Here is a 13017-nt window from a genome sequence, read left to right as displayed (position 1 = left end):
TAACTCAAGACCTGGGGGCCGGATCTGGGCCACCACAACCTTCTATACAGCCCGTGAAAGCTAATAATGAATTTTAAAATGTCCAGTAATTAATCATGTTGATATTTTTCATGAGTCTTTTGTATTGTTGCATTTCATTGACCGTTCTCTGACTTTTGTGCTGATCCGTCACGACGCTGGGAATCACTCTCTCTATTAAATAAGCTGCCGTTGTGCTCCGTGTCAGTTGTATTAAGGCACGGTGAGTAATTATTAGCGTTGACGCGCACAGAAACTAAAATGTGCAAGTGGTAAATCGAATGCGACGTGATGACTGGTGTCAGGATCCTCATTGCCGGGAGCACATTGGCTTGTGACATATCCAGGTCAGTGATGGTGTGTTTGTTTTGCGTACAACCTGTTGTCCACCTCTATCTGTCCTTATCTTACTTTGTCTGGCGGCGTCCTGACAGGATTCTCAAATTGGAAGTTTTTTTTCCCGGGAGAGGGCGACAAAACCGGAAAAGGGTGAAGGGCGACATGCAACTGGAGCTGGGCCGGTTTGGTGGCAGGACGGGGGATGGGGTGGCGGTGGTGAAGGGAGAACCTGCAAAACTGCTTTGTCACAGTGGCAATAGTTTATCGTATGGTACGGTACAATCCCTTGTAGTGTGTCACGCCTGAAAAGAAGCTTATAGGAATTCAAAATATTGGAGTCTTAGTAGTTTGTAATCGATTCTGGGATGTCAATCGAGCGTTGAGCATTTGTTTTTTTCTGAATGCAAATATTTGCTGATGTTGGTATCATAATTTTAATTCATCGATTAGTGTTCTGTTGTTGCTGTTTTTTTTTTTTTTTTAAATGCACCTCACGTAGAGTAAAATATGAAACTGAAAGTCCGCGTCTGCTTTTCTCCTCCCCGAAGCACAATATTTCCTTGACACTAATTACTACTTTCCTATTATTCAGGTCGTTGATGCCATGTTGTCACATTTTGGAGCAAGATTCCAAAAATAGCCTTTTTATTAAATGGCTCATGTAGTCCTTGTGTGACCTACGGTGAAACTGTCATCAAAACATAATCGCTCGTTTCATGCTTTTCGAAGTACTAATCAAAAGAAATTGTTTGTGTGTGCAGTTATCTGCGGGTTGTAAAGCTTACAAAACACATCATTTTTTTGCATACTGTAAATATAGCCAAGAAATTGTGACCTGTCATACATAAAATGTTAATTGCCCACACGTTTATGTCTTCCCGTGTTCACGGTTAAAGTGAACACAAAAGACCAATGGAGACAAGAAGGAAGAGTCTCGGGCCCGGTGTGAGTCACTGGCCTACTTCCGAGCCACGCGGCTTTCGATCACCGTCAACCCGTTTTGTGGTTTGTACCGTCGCTTTCTCATTCACCTAAGCTCATTATTACTAGTCTGCGGTCGATAGATTAGACACGCTGGCAGATTAAAAACAAACAAGTGCCAATAAAACATACTGTACTATCCCATAAAAAAAACTGACTATTCCGTACATACCGTATGTTAAAAAACATGTCGTACGTAGTACATGCAGAGAAAGATCTTATAAGGTGATAGATCAATATCAAAATTGGTCACTTTAACAGCATTACAATGAAATCAGAATGTCCAATCACCGCTAAGCTATTTTTAGAAAACACTCATCGGCATGATGTTAGCATTTTATCGCTAATGAGAAGACGATAACTAAAACTTCAAATTTGTATGATATGAATAAAATTTCAGCCGCGTGTTTACATAGGCACCTTGGGAACTGGCTTTGACCAACTCAAATGAAGCAGAACCTTTTGACTCTTTGTTAGCTGTCCAAAGGTCAACTTTGTCTCGACACCTCCTGGGAAAATGGCTTGTAAATGTTTGACTCTCTTTTTCAATCGGGAAGTTGTTTTAAATTTTAGAAAGGTCATAGCTTGTGTGTCTTTCTGACTCTTATGATGTACTGCAGGTAAGGATGGGATGATGATGGGAACTCAGTTGGTCTCGGACAGTTTCTGGCCGCAATGGTCAAGAAATGGACGAGGTGCAGATTATTGTAATGAAAAGAAAAAAAAGTTGTTGTTAGTTTAGTCTTTAGCATCGGCAGCCAATGTGACTTTGAGGCAACGGCGAGTCAGTTTGGTTCAAGTGAAGAACAGACAGCTGGCCTGACAGCCGGACTCCCGGCTAATCTGCGGGGCTACGCTGGAGTTTGACGAGTTATTGGTCTGGAATGTGGTTTTACCTGAAGGCAAGGTCACTCTGCAAACATCTTGACTCTTGCTTCCCTTTGCACCATTCAATAGACTGCGTTTCACTTATCGCCCCCCCCCTCCCTGAAAAACTCACCTAGTCGCTGCTCCAGTATTACTTTATGGTCGTCTGGGTGCTCAGGAACTATAAAGTAAATTTGATGTACTCCAAACAGACATTAAAGCGTCTATGGCAAAAGGGTATGGTGTCACATCACTTTGTGCTAGCATGCTATTTAGCTTAAGGTGCTACTTTGTACTGGACAAGCACAGTGATTTGATAATAACCAATCTAGAAATTTTTCTGACGTTCTAAGCTAGTATCGGTCATTTTCAGCCAAGTCATTTTCCCAAGGTTGTTTTACTGTACGTCGTCACTGGCAAATAATTGGTGATGTGAAATTAGTTTTCCGCCCTCTGAATTTTCATTCGCTCTCCATTAACTTGACTGATCCAAGAGATATATTCTGGGGTCAGTTATTACTTAGGACAAATTGTATTCTGCCCTAAAACGATTTAAAAAATGTAGTAACGCTCGTACGCGGCAGTCACGTTCCGATCATGCTCCAGATTCCCCCTCCAGGATTTCCCGCCCCCGAGGAAATCATCCATCACGTTCGTAAATAATCGTCAGACAAGAAGAAAAACTTTTTTTCTTTTTAATGGAGCACTTTTTCTAGGCCAAGGCAAAACGTGTTGATCGGTTAAGATTTCTAACTGCCATCCCAAGTCATAACGAGGGCGTCGATTACAAAATACCTGCAATACTGGTTTCAGAGCAAACAGAAAAAAAGAGAGTCTGGTTGAGTCGGACTGACTGACTGAGTGGCACGTGCGTCTCATCCATGCCTGGTTCTCCAATTTTGCAAATGCCACTCCACCAAACGTGGCGGTCAACTCACGGCGTGTACCAAACAAGGAAATTCTTTGTTTGCTTTCAGATCCAATCGCCTCCTTTCCGTCCACGCCTCTTAACCACTCTCGCATTCTTCGGCATGACCCCGCCGAATGCCAAGCGTTTTCGAGTTTTCATGCGTTGCACAACTTTGAAGTTTGAGCATCTTATCCGCAAAGATGTTGATGTATTAAGACTCACTTCCTGAAAAGCCATTTCCCTTCTAGCTTCTCTGATGCAGAATAGATCCTCAAGTGGTGGAACCATCCCAAGCTGCCATTGAAGATATATTCTTAGAAAAATCCCGAAAGATATATATATTTTTTAAACAGACCATTTGTCTTTGCTTTTTTTTCCCCCTCCGCCATTCATCGACACATTCTATTATATGGGTGTCAAATCCCCCCATCTGAATATCCAATTGCTTCTGATGCCCAACGATTTGAACTTTGTCGTGGATTTATTCCACTTTGTGTGCGCACTCAATTCAAGTTGATTGTTTTCTGCCACTCCCGGATAACGTTCATCAAGTGGCCGCGTGGTTTGTTTTGACTAGCCGATGGGAGAAAATGAAGCGGCGCGTTCGAGTGCCTTCCTCTGTTGGGAACTATAACGAGAGTGACGGAGCATAATAAGGTCAGTGTGGTATAAATTAGTCCTGAGAGTTGCCGTTAGCACGTGTGTGTGTGGCTGCACGCAATTCTCGAAATCAAATTTGGTATTCGAAGGCAGATCACATCTTTGATGGCGCTTTGGTGAAATCCTAAATTGGATACCAACGAAAGGTGTTAAGTGTGGAATTCCACTCAACACTTTCTTAATTACTTCTGCTAAAGTTGTTACTATTGCAAGAATGCTTTTCTATCGTTTTTTTTTTGTTGATGTTAGGTCCCGCAAACAGGAACCCCCCCACACACACCTCCCTCCGGCTTCCTCTTTAAGCATCGCTCAGATCAGATTATTTGCCTGACCTCCCGCCGGCGCCAAAATGGCTCACGTGTGATTTGTCCGTGACCAACGTCACTCTCATGGACCGATGTGCTCATCCAAGCGCCTTTGGTTTGATGAGATGGCTCGTTAAAAAGAGGATGCGTTTAAAGGGCTGTTCGGGGGAGAAAAAAAAAAAAAAAAAAAAAAAGTAGGCCACCGGCGCCTCGTCACTGACAGCTCGTTTGAGTGTTTTTCGGCCTCGCTCTTGTCGGAAAGGTTGATATCGCTACTCGTTGATCGGATGTTGTCACGCGGAACTTGACAGCCGGTGTTTTGTTTGTGTTTGCCCTTGATCAAGAATCTCGAGCAGTGATGCGTTTTTTTGTGAGTGGAATGTTTTTGGGCTGAGTGGCTATTTGAAATTGTGAGCGGCAGTCAGGCGAGGAGACTGAACCGGGCAAATGATTGATTACGACAAAAAATGGCAGACTGGCGTGACACAGGTGGCCGAAGACACGGCCGTGGTTATTTTTCAATTCGATGAAAAAAATGTGCCGATTCCTCCGCTCCGGCGAGACCCAAAACAATAACCATACTCGGTCTACCTTTTCCCTGCCGCGCTCACGTGTTCTTCTCCATGGTGACCATCGAGAACGTACTTTGTCTTGCGCCTCGGTGGCTGCTCGGCCATGATTAATTCAGGTAGGCCTTGGAGGGATGGCGAGCATGGTGGAGAAGAGCCCGGGCTGGGTTACCAAGCCGGGGGGGGGGGGGGGGATCTGGTTGCCACAAGGCGACAGTGTTTAGGTGCACAGAGACACTCGGGCCCGAGCTGCAGCTGGCAACCGCAGCGCTTGCTCCTGATATAGCGACTGTATGCTAATGATGGAACAGGCCAAACGCTGTGTGTGTGTGTGTTGTGTGTGTCACTGTAAATTCATCCGTTCAGCCGCAATCCGAACGTGAAGCTTGCTGTCACACAGCTGAAGTAAAACAAATCCACAAATCTTGCTGAAGATCACATTAATTTAGGATCTCAGCGTGACATAACACGATGAGATCATGATTGGCTCCATCACGGAATGAAAGCGGGGACTCATTTCGCCCCGTAATTAACGCCGAGTGTGTCCGCGTTAGTGTCTTGGTCGTTTCTCTTCAGCATCCGTCACCAATGATGGATGGATGAGTCGCCCCGAGTGGCAGACTCATAAATCAGAACTTTCTGAGGAGAAAATGGCGCCCGGGAGAGGCTAATGGCGCATCTGGACCCAGCTGCACTCAATTCGTACCTGCGCCCCATGTCATTGCTCGAAAAAGAATTCACCCTATTGAAAAGTAGGGAGGGGAAGATTTACCGCTCTTTCATGGAGTTAGACTCGGGCTTACCGGTTTGACGGTTTACAGTGGTTTTAAAAAAAACAACAACCTAAATTTCAAAACTGGCTCTCACCGCTATTGAGTTCTTTTTTTTTTGTGGGAACGTCCAAGCAGGGCCCAAACTATAGACTTCTTGCAGAGTTGCCTCTTTAAAGAATTTATTTTTTTCTTCCCCACACTTAACAGAAGACGGGTTGACGTCTATTGGTGGCACAGTAGCGTAGTAGTAGTAAAGGTACATTACACATTAATGGTAGAAAAAGTTATAAATTGTTTCTCTTAATCTCATTTTTGTATAAAACCTGGCATTTTCATATTCCCTGTACAATCACTATTAATTTCATTCTTACAGTTGTAAAAGACAAAATGTCTTTTTTTTTTTTTTTTTTTTTTTTTTTTTTTTACTGGCGAGCTTGTTAAAAATAAAGACGTTTTCCATCTTCAACTTGTGAAATTTTCAGCTTAACATATTTGGCCAACCTGGTCTTGATAGAAACATGTGGAAAATAATTGAATTTTTTGCATTAAAGTGTTTTTTTTTTTTTTTTTGATGCTGCCAAGGGCACCGTGACCTGGAAATTCATTATTTCTTCCCTTTTAATGTGCTAGTTAAAAAATGCTCGGCATCGTTTCAAAGCCAGGCACATTCCATCACGGAACCCGATCACGTATGGATGTAGCTATAATTTTCTTTGGACATTATTTGGAGCAAAACAGTAATTCCACGATATTTTTTTTGGACGAGATGGATGATGTCATTATTCGTATCCTGGCGCGAGGTTAAATGTTGGGCCAAATGTTGTTTCACGTCATCTTTATCTCTCACAGAACACGCAAACACAAGCACGTAATCTCACCTCGCTTTAATTGGACAGCCTCCGGTCCTCGCCGCGATCCGCGTAATGGCCGCCTCGTACATCATGTGTTCATTTCACGCCGTTGATCGGGAATATGACGAGCCTCACCGCCGAAATGAATTTGACGTCTATCTTGTTACTTTCCTTATCTCCTTTCGATGAGGCCGGCTTCGATAATAAAAACGTCACGGCTGCTATTTGGAAATGAGAGATTGTGACTTTTATGGCTGCCGACAACATTTATTTGCCAGTGCGCCAAGAACGGTTTAATGTGGCTCTGCTGAGATTCTTTGCTGTCGTGGGTCTGAAAACTCAAAATTAAGTCTCATGAATAAAAACAAGGCCAGCAGATGGATGTTTTTTTTTTTTTTTAACTTTAAAGAGGGAGTCAAGAAAAAAAAATGTTCTTTCTCTTCTTCTCCCAGCTGGTGGGCGGCCAGTTTGACCTGGAGATGAACTTCATCATCCAAGAGCCCGAGAGCATCGTGTGCATGGTGGAGCTCCTGGACAAGTGCGAGCCCACCTGCCAGGCGGAGGTGTGGAGCATCTTCACCGCCATCCTGAAGAAGAGCGTGCGCAACCTACAAGCGTGCACCGACGTGGGCCTCATTCAGCTGGTGCTGCAGCGCGTCTCCAACACGGACAGCATGATCGCAGGTACACGAGGCCGATATGAAACTTTCCATACCTTAATTGATAATCAAAGTTGTGGGCCACCTTGAACAAATAAAAGCTTTGCTACAAGATAGGAGGAAACTCATTTTTATTGTAAGCAAAAAGGCTTTATTTGTTGACAGCCGCAATTCTCGTTTTTGGATACTTTTGGTGGGCTTGTGGTGCCGGGAACAAGGCTTTGCAACGACTCTGTTGTACCGTGTTAGCAAATTGCTAAGATTACTGGGATGTCTTCTGACGGGGTTTGCATCAGTGCCCTTCTCGCCAGCCAAAACAGCGCAGGCCTCCAGCAACCGTGCAGTCAAGTGAGAGGGAAGTAGATGTTAACTCGAGTGGAAATGTTCCATCTTTTGACAGGATTCCTCTGATATGCAGTCATCTAAAGTTCATGGATTAATTTAAAAAACAAAAAGCATTTGATTATCATGTTGAACCACTGTGACTTTTTTTTTTTTCGTTTGGTGGTCCTTTCAGACTTGCTTGTGGACATGCTCGGCGTGCTAGCCAGCTACAGCATCACAGTCAAAGAGCTGAAGCTGTTCTTCAGTAAGCTGCAAGGAGAGAAAGGCCAGTGGGTGAGTCAGAGGTGGTTGTTGTCTCGGCCATACATGTGAAGAATGTACTTGGAAGCGCTCAGAGAGACCTCCCCCGCCCCACTGCATCAATGTCCTTGTCACACAGATGTGATGACTCTTGATGTTGGTCCAGAGCATTCCTTTTGTCGTCGGTGATGCTGTTAAGTGTGGACGCTGCTAATAGAACAAGTTTTCAAACCGACTAGCTCACTTAGCTATCCTAGCTATCTTGCTAATAAAATCGACATACCCGCATTGGTCAATTAAGTGCCAGTGTGAATTTGAGAATGACCAAAATTTGCCCATTCCGTAGGCTAGGCTAGGTTATGCAAGAACTTGATTGTTATTATTATTTTTTTTTTAAATCTTTCAGCCTCGACACGCCGTGAAGCTTCTGTCGGTGTTGAAGTACATGGCTCACAGGAACGGCCCAGATTCCTTCTTCAGCTTTCCTGGCAAAAACGCTGCCGTGAGTTCACATCGATATCGTAGCATGCCCCACTCCCAAAAAATAAATAAATAATACTAATAATTTAATGTTGCTGACCAACAGGCGATAGCGCTTCCACCCATAGCAAAATGGCCGTACCAGAATGGCTTCACGTTCCATACGTGGCTTCGCATGGACCCTCTCAATAACATCAATGTGGATAAAGACAAGCCTTACCTCTACTGGTCAGTTCTCCATGGCACATCATCGTCCCTTGAAATGTTCTTACCCGACATCCTCTCTGTTTTTCATTCAGTTTCCGCACCAGTAAAGGCCTCGGCTACTCGGCACATTTTGTGGGCGGTTGTTTGATAGTGACCTCGCTGAAAACCAAGGGCAAAGGATTCCAGCACTGTGTCAAGTACGACTTCAAACCTCAGAAGGTAAGATGGCAACCGAGAACTCCGAGTTCTTAGATAATCACTTTTTTTCTTGCGAATGTGTTTACAAAACGTGACATTTCTTCCACTTCAGTGGTACATGGTGACTCTGGTGCACGTCTACAACCGCTGGAAAAACAGCGAAATTAGCTGCTACGTCAACGGCGAGCTGGCGTCCTTCGGAGAGATCGCCTGGTTCGTCAACACCAGCGACGTGAGTAAAAAAAAAAAAAAAAAACTTTGCTCGAGCCTCGCTAATTGGTCTATAGCAGGTGTGCTCAAAGTGTGCCCGCACCCCTGGGGGCCATTATGGGGTTGGAGACGAGGGTGACTCAACTGCAGCATCGTGTTGGGGAAGGGCCGTGGCTTTAAAAGTCGACGAAAGGCTGTGCCACGACTTGAAAACAATCTAGAATTATTTTTTTTGGTGTGTGAAATGGCGCGAAACATTCCCCCCTCCCTCCTTCCCTCCCTTCTGCCGATCACTCACAAATCAACGCATGCACCGGTGTCACAGCATGAAGGATTACAATCACGTTCACAAAAGAACTGGCGGCGAACGCTAAGCAAGGCTGGCATTGAGGATATTTATAGCACATTGTCCTCATATCTTTGCTGCTATTTTTGTCTCTTTTTATCCATCATATCTTACTATCTTTTCGTTCTATCTTTAAAATATTTCTTGGGCTTGTTGGAGTGCTAAAAAAAACAACAACGGATGCTTTTGTCCCGCAGACGTTCGACAAGTGCTTCCTCGGATCCTCCGAAACAGCCGACATCAACCGGGTCTTCTGTGGCCAGATGGGCGCCGTTTACTTATTCGGAGAAGGGCTCAATGCTGCGCAGATCCTGGCCATCTACCAGCTGGGGCCAGGCTACCAGGTAACAGGGCAAATCCGCAAAACAAAATGGTCTTACTCAACATACACACCCAAATCATCTTTCCCCATTGAAATGAATGGAAATACAATTAATCCGTTACAGCTTTCCCCTAAATCCCCTACAAAAAATATTGTATCATGTTTTTAATGACAAAAAATAGCACTCGATAGTAATAGTAGTTTGTCAAAACATGATTGAGTATAGCACACAAAATATCGACGCAATGAAGATCACTTTGGGTTGCAGCTGGATGTTTTATATTCAGCAGTGCTATTTATTCAGGCACCCGAGGCCCACAACGAAATGACAGACAGCTGTCAATTTGTTCTGAGGCCTCCCTCCCTCCTTTCTTTTACTTTTTCCTCATCTTGCCTCTCCCGGTTGCTCCTCAGGGCACGTTCAAGTATAAGGCCGAAAGCGACTTGCTGTTTGCCGAACACCACAAGATGCTGCTGTACGACGGCAAGCTGTCTGCCGCCATCGCTTTTGCGTACAATCCCCGCGCCACCGATGCCCAACTCTGCCTCGAGTCCTCCCCCAAGGACAACGCCTCCATTTTCGTGCATTCCCCGCACGCGCTCATGCTGCAGGTAAGAATCCCCCCCCCGTCCATTTTATATCGGCCCAAGCGTTGCTTGTTGTAAATTGCTCTCATATCTTTTTGCTCGCCAATACATATATATATTTTTTTAAGGAATATTGTAGTCAACTACTTTTTCTTAATCTGGTAGGAGATCTTCGTCAACTCGTGTAACTTAATTGTGCCTTTGTTTGTTTTTGCAGGACGTGAAAGCGGTGGTGACTCACTCGGTTCAGAGCGGCATTCACTCCATCGGTGGCGTGCAGGTCCTCTTCCCCCTCTTTTCACAGCTGGACTTCTGCCAGCCCTCCAGCCAAGAACTGGACACCTCTGTCTGGTAACTATGGAAACGCTCATACTCTTCACATATAGAAGACGATGAGTACAGTAACACAGTGTGTCAACAAAAACTATGTGCCAGCCTGACACATTTAAGACATTGTTTTATGATTTGCCCCTTTTTCATTGAATTCACTGCAAAATGGATGCTTTAACCCAAAACAAACAACTTCCTGTTCCCTTTCAAATGAAAACTTCAAACCAAAATGGCCAACTTATTTTTTTTCTCCCTTAGACTTTTTTTTTGTGTGAATTCTCTTACGACGGACATGTCCACACAATTTAGTGTCAATGGTGCTATTTTTCTTCCCTAACTTTCCAGAAGGCACTGCTGAGTTTCACCACTAATCCCCCCCCCCCCCCAATTACCTGCGTGCCTTTTCGCTCTCGTCTCCCTTCCGTCCTTCTCGAGGCGACACCGTGTGCTCCGACGAGGACGCGACACCCTCATTCAATCACATCACATGCCGCCTTCGCACTGCAGGCTTTGTCAGCAGCAGCTCACGCAGATTATTGTTTCTGTCTGTCACTGTTGTGACTCTTTTTGTCTCTTTGTGCGTTTGCCTCCTAGTTGCACGCTGCTGTCTTTTGTGATGGAGCTGCTGAAGAATTCGGTGGCCATGCAAGAGCAGGTCCTGGCCTGCAAAGGCTTCCTGGTCATTGGATACACTTTGGAGAAGGTTGGTCCAATAAACTCATTGTTAACTCGGCTTTGATTCCCAATCCAGCCGACTTTGTACGATTCTGCATTTTTCCCACCTGAAGGTCACAGCTGTGCTTGGCCAATTCTGCACACGCGTCATGACCAACCCCTTCCTCTTTTGTGTATCTTCTGTTTGCAGTCGTCCAAGGTGCACGTGACCCGGCCCGTCCTGGACATCGTGCTGGCCTTCTCCAGGTACCTGAGCAACTTGCAGAACGGCATCCTGCTGCTCAAGCAGCTGTGCGACCACATTCTGTTCAACCCCGCCATCTGGATCCACGCCCCGACCAAGGTAACGATGACATATGGCAAATGCAATATGCTTGCTAAGGACTCGAACGGGACCTTAGCTGGCTAGAGTCGCAAAACTTTCTACTCAAGTACTGTTCATTTAGAAAAATATGACTCGTATCAGTTCAGATATTGAATTAGAAATCACTACAGCATGACAATAATATGCAACTATGCTAAAAATATATTTTTTTTATTGTAACTATTGTAATTGTTTGACTAAAATTTGGATTCATTAAAAATAATTACATACATTTAAAAATACTAGCAAAATATTGGCATACTATACAAGTGGTGTAAAATACTGCAATCAAAATAAGCAATTGTGAAATATTCATTGAATATTTGTATTTTGGCAAAGGCTTCATATTACTTGAACTGCAAAGTGCTCCAAGATTGTCTCCATTGACTCGGATGGTCTCTCGCAGGTGCAAGTGACTCTGTACACGTACCTGTCCACCGAGTTCATCAGCACCGTCACCATCTACAACGCCATCCGCCGGGTGGGCACCGTGCTTCAGGTCATGCACACGCTCAAGTACTACTACTGGGTGGTCAACCCGCAGGACCGAAGCGGCGTCGTACCCAAAGGCCTCGGTAAGAGACCGGCCGCTACGTGATCGAGTGCCCGCCGTTCGCGCCACACAATGGACTAACGACCTGCTTGTTTCCCCAGATGGTCCCAGGCCAAAGGAAATGCTAACGTTGCGAGCCTTTCTGCTTTTGTTTGTCAAGCAACTCATAATGAAGGTAAGCTAGGTGGGGGACACATTTTCAATGTTGAGCATTTGACATAACAATGCTAATAATGTGACATAATGTGACGATTATTTCAGGATAACGGCGTGAAGGAAGATGAGCTCCAGAGCATCCTCAACTATCTTCTCACCATGCATGAGGTGAGTGTACAAAATCACCACTAGATGGCACCAACGTTCAACACTTTGTTTCTTGCTGCTGCTAACAAAATCCTAAATGGATCTTTGAAAATATTTGACAACAATCTTAAAATATGTGACGTATGACTGGTCTTTGTCAGGATGACAACCTCATGGACGTGCTGCAGTTGCTGGTAGCGCTGATGTCCGAACATCCCGGCTCCATGGTGCAAGCCTTTGACCAGCGCAACGGCATTCGGTATCATCGAGCACATGCCGTTGTGTTAATATTGCACCTAGATGGCTTTGTGTGAAATTTGGTTTCGTTTTTGTTCTCTATCGCAGTGTGATTTACAAGCTTCTAGCATCCAAAAGCGAAGGCATCAGAGTGCAGACGCTCAAAGTCTTGGGGTACTTCCTCAAACATTTGCCACCCAAGTAAGCACAATGCAAAAGATATTTAAGATGTCAATATACACCATTTGTACAGGCCCCCACTCAAATGAAAACTGCCAGGCATCTATTTTTCTTTTGATTCATTTTTTTTTTTTTTTTTTATATCAGGAGGAAATCGGAGATCATGCTGAGTCACAGTCTCTTTTCCTTGCTCACGGAGCGGCTGATGCTCCACCCGGCCCAGTTTTCCATGACCACCTACAATGTGCTCTTCGAGGTCGGCTTACCTTCAATGATAACATAGAATGAGATGCGAATGTATTGTCGATGAATTTTTTTTCCCTCCAATCCCTCTTCAGATCCTCGCCGAGCAGATCTGCACACAAGTGATCCATAAACAGCATCCGGACCCCGACTCTACTGTTAAGATCGTCAACCCACGTAAGTCCCTGTCCTTAAATCATCACCCCCCCCCCCCCCCTTCAAACACACCTGAGGGTGTTTTTCTTTAAAATAAAAAATACACGC

At 44.6% G+C, this 13017-nt stretch overlaps 1 protein-coding gene across 3 annotated transcripts in view; it reads left to right on the top strand.

Moving 5' to 3' along the window:
* The window catches only part of lrba (LPS-responsive vesicle trafficking, beach and anchor containing), a 106049-nt gene that overhangs the window by 1149 nt on the left and 91883 nt on the right, over positions 1-13017 (top strand). For all 3 annotated transcript variants that reach the window (XM_085912281.1, XM_085912282.1, XM_085912280.1), the window contains exons 2-19: positions 6726-6957; positions 7450-7550; positions 7924-8019; positions 8104-8225; positions 8297-8423; positions 8515-8634; positions 9156-9302; positions 9695-9892; positions 10086-10219; positions 10793-10901; positions 11064-11216; positions 11644-11812; positions 11892-11965; positions 12052-12114; positions 12255-12352; positions 12439-12531; positions 12658-12766; positions 12849-12930. In XM_085912281.1, coding sequence (XP_085768407.1) covers positions 6726-6957; positions 7450-7550; positions 7924-8019; positions 8104-8225; positions 8297-8423; positions 8515-8634; positions 9156-9302; positions 9695-9892; positions 10086-10219; positions 10793-10901; positions 11064-11216; positions 11644-11812; positions 11892-11965; positions 12052-12114; positions 12255-12352; positions 12439-12531; positions 12658-12766; positions 12849-12930 — 2227 coding nt within the window. The remainder of the gene's footprint in view (positions 1-6725; positions 6958-7449; positions 7551-7923; positions 8020-8103; positions 8226-8296; positions 8424-8514; positions 8635-9155; positions 9303-9694; positions 9893-10085; positions 10220-10792; positions 10902-11063; positions 11217-11643; positions 11813-11891; positions 11966-12051; positions 12115-12254; positions 12353-12438; positions 12532-12657; positions 12767-12848; positions 12931-13017) is intronic.

The sequence above is a fragment of the Syngnathus leptorhynchus genome, chromosome 5 (genome assembly GCF_054491065.1).
Source record: "Syngnathus leptorhynchus isolate UIUO chromosome 5, UIUO_Slep, whole genome shotgun sequence".
Lineage (NCBI taxonomy): Eukaryota > Metazoa > Chordata > Actinopteri > Syngnathiformes > Syngnathidae > Syngnathus > Syngnathus leptorhynchus.
Note: the sequence above shows the minus strand (reverse complement) of the source record. Positions and strands in the feature narration are given on the sequence as shown.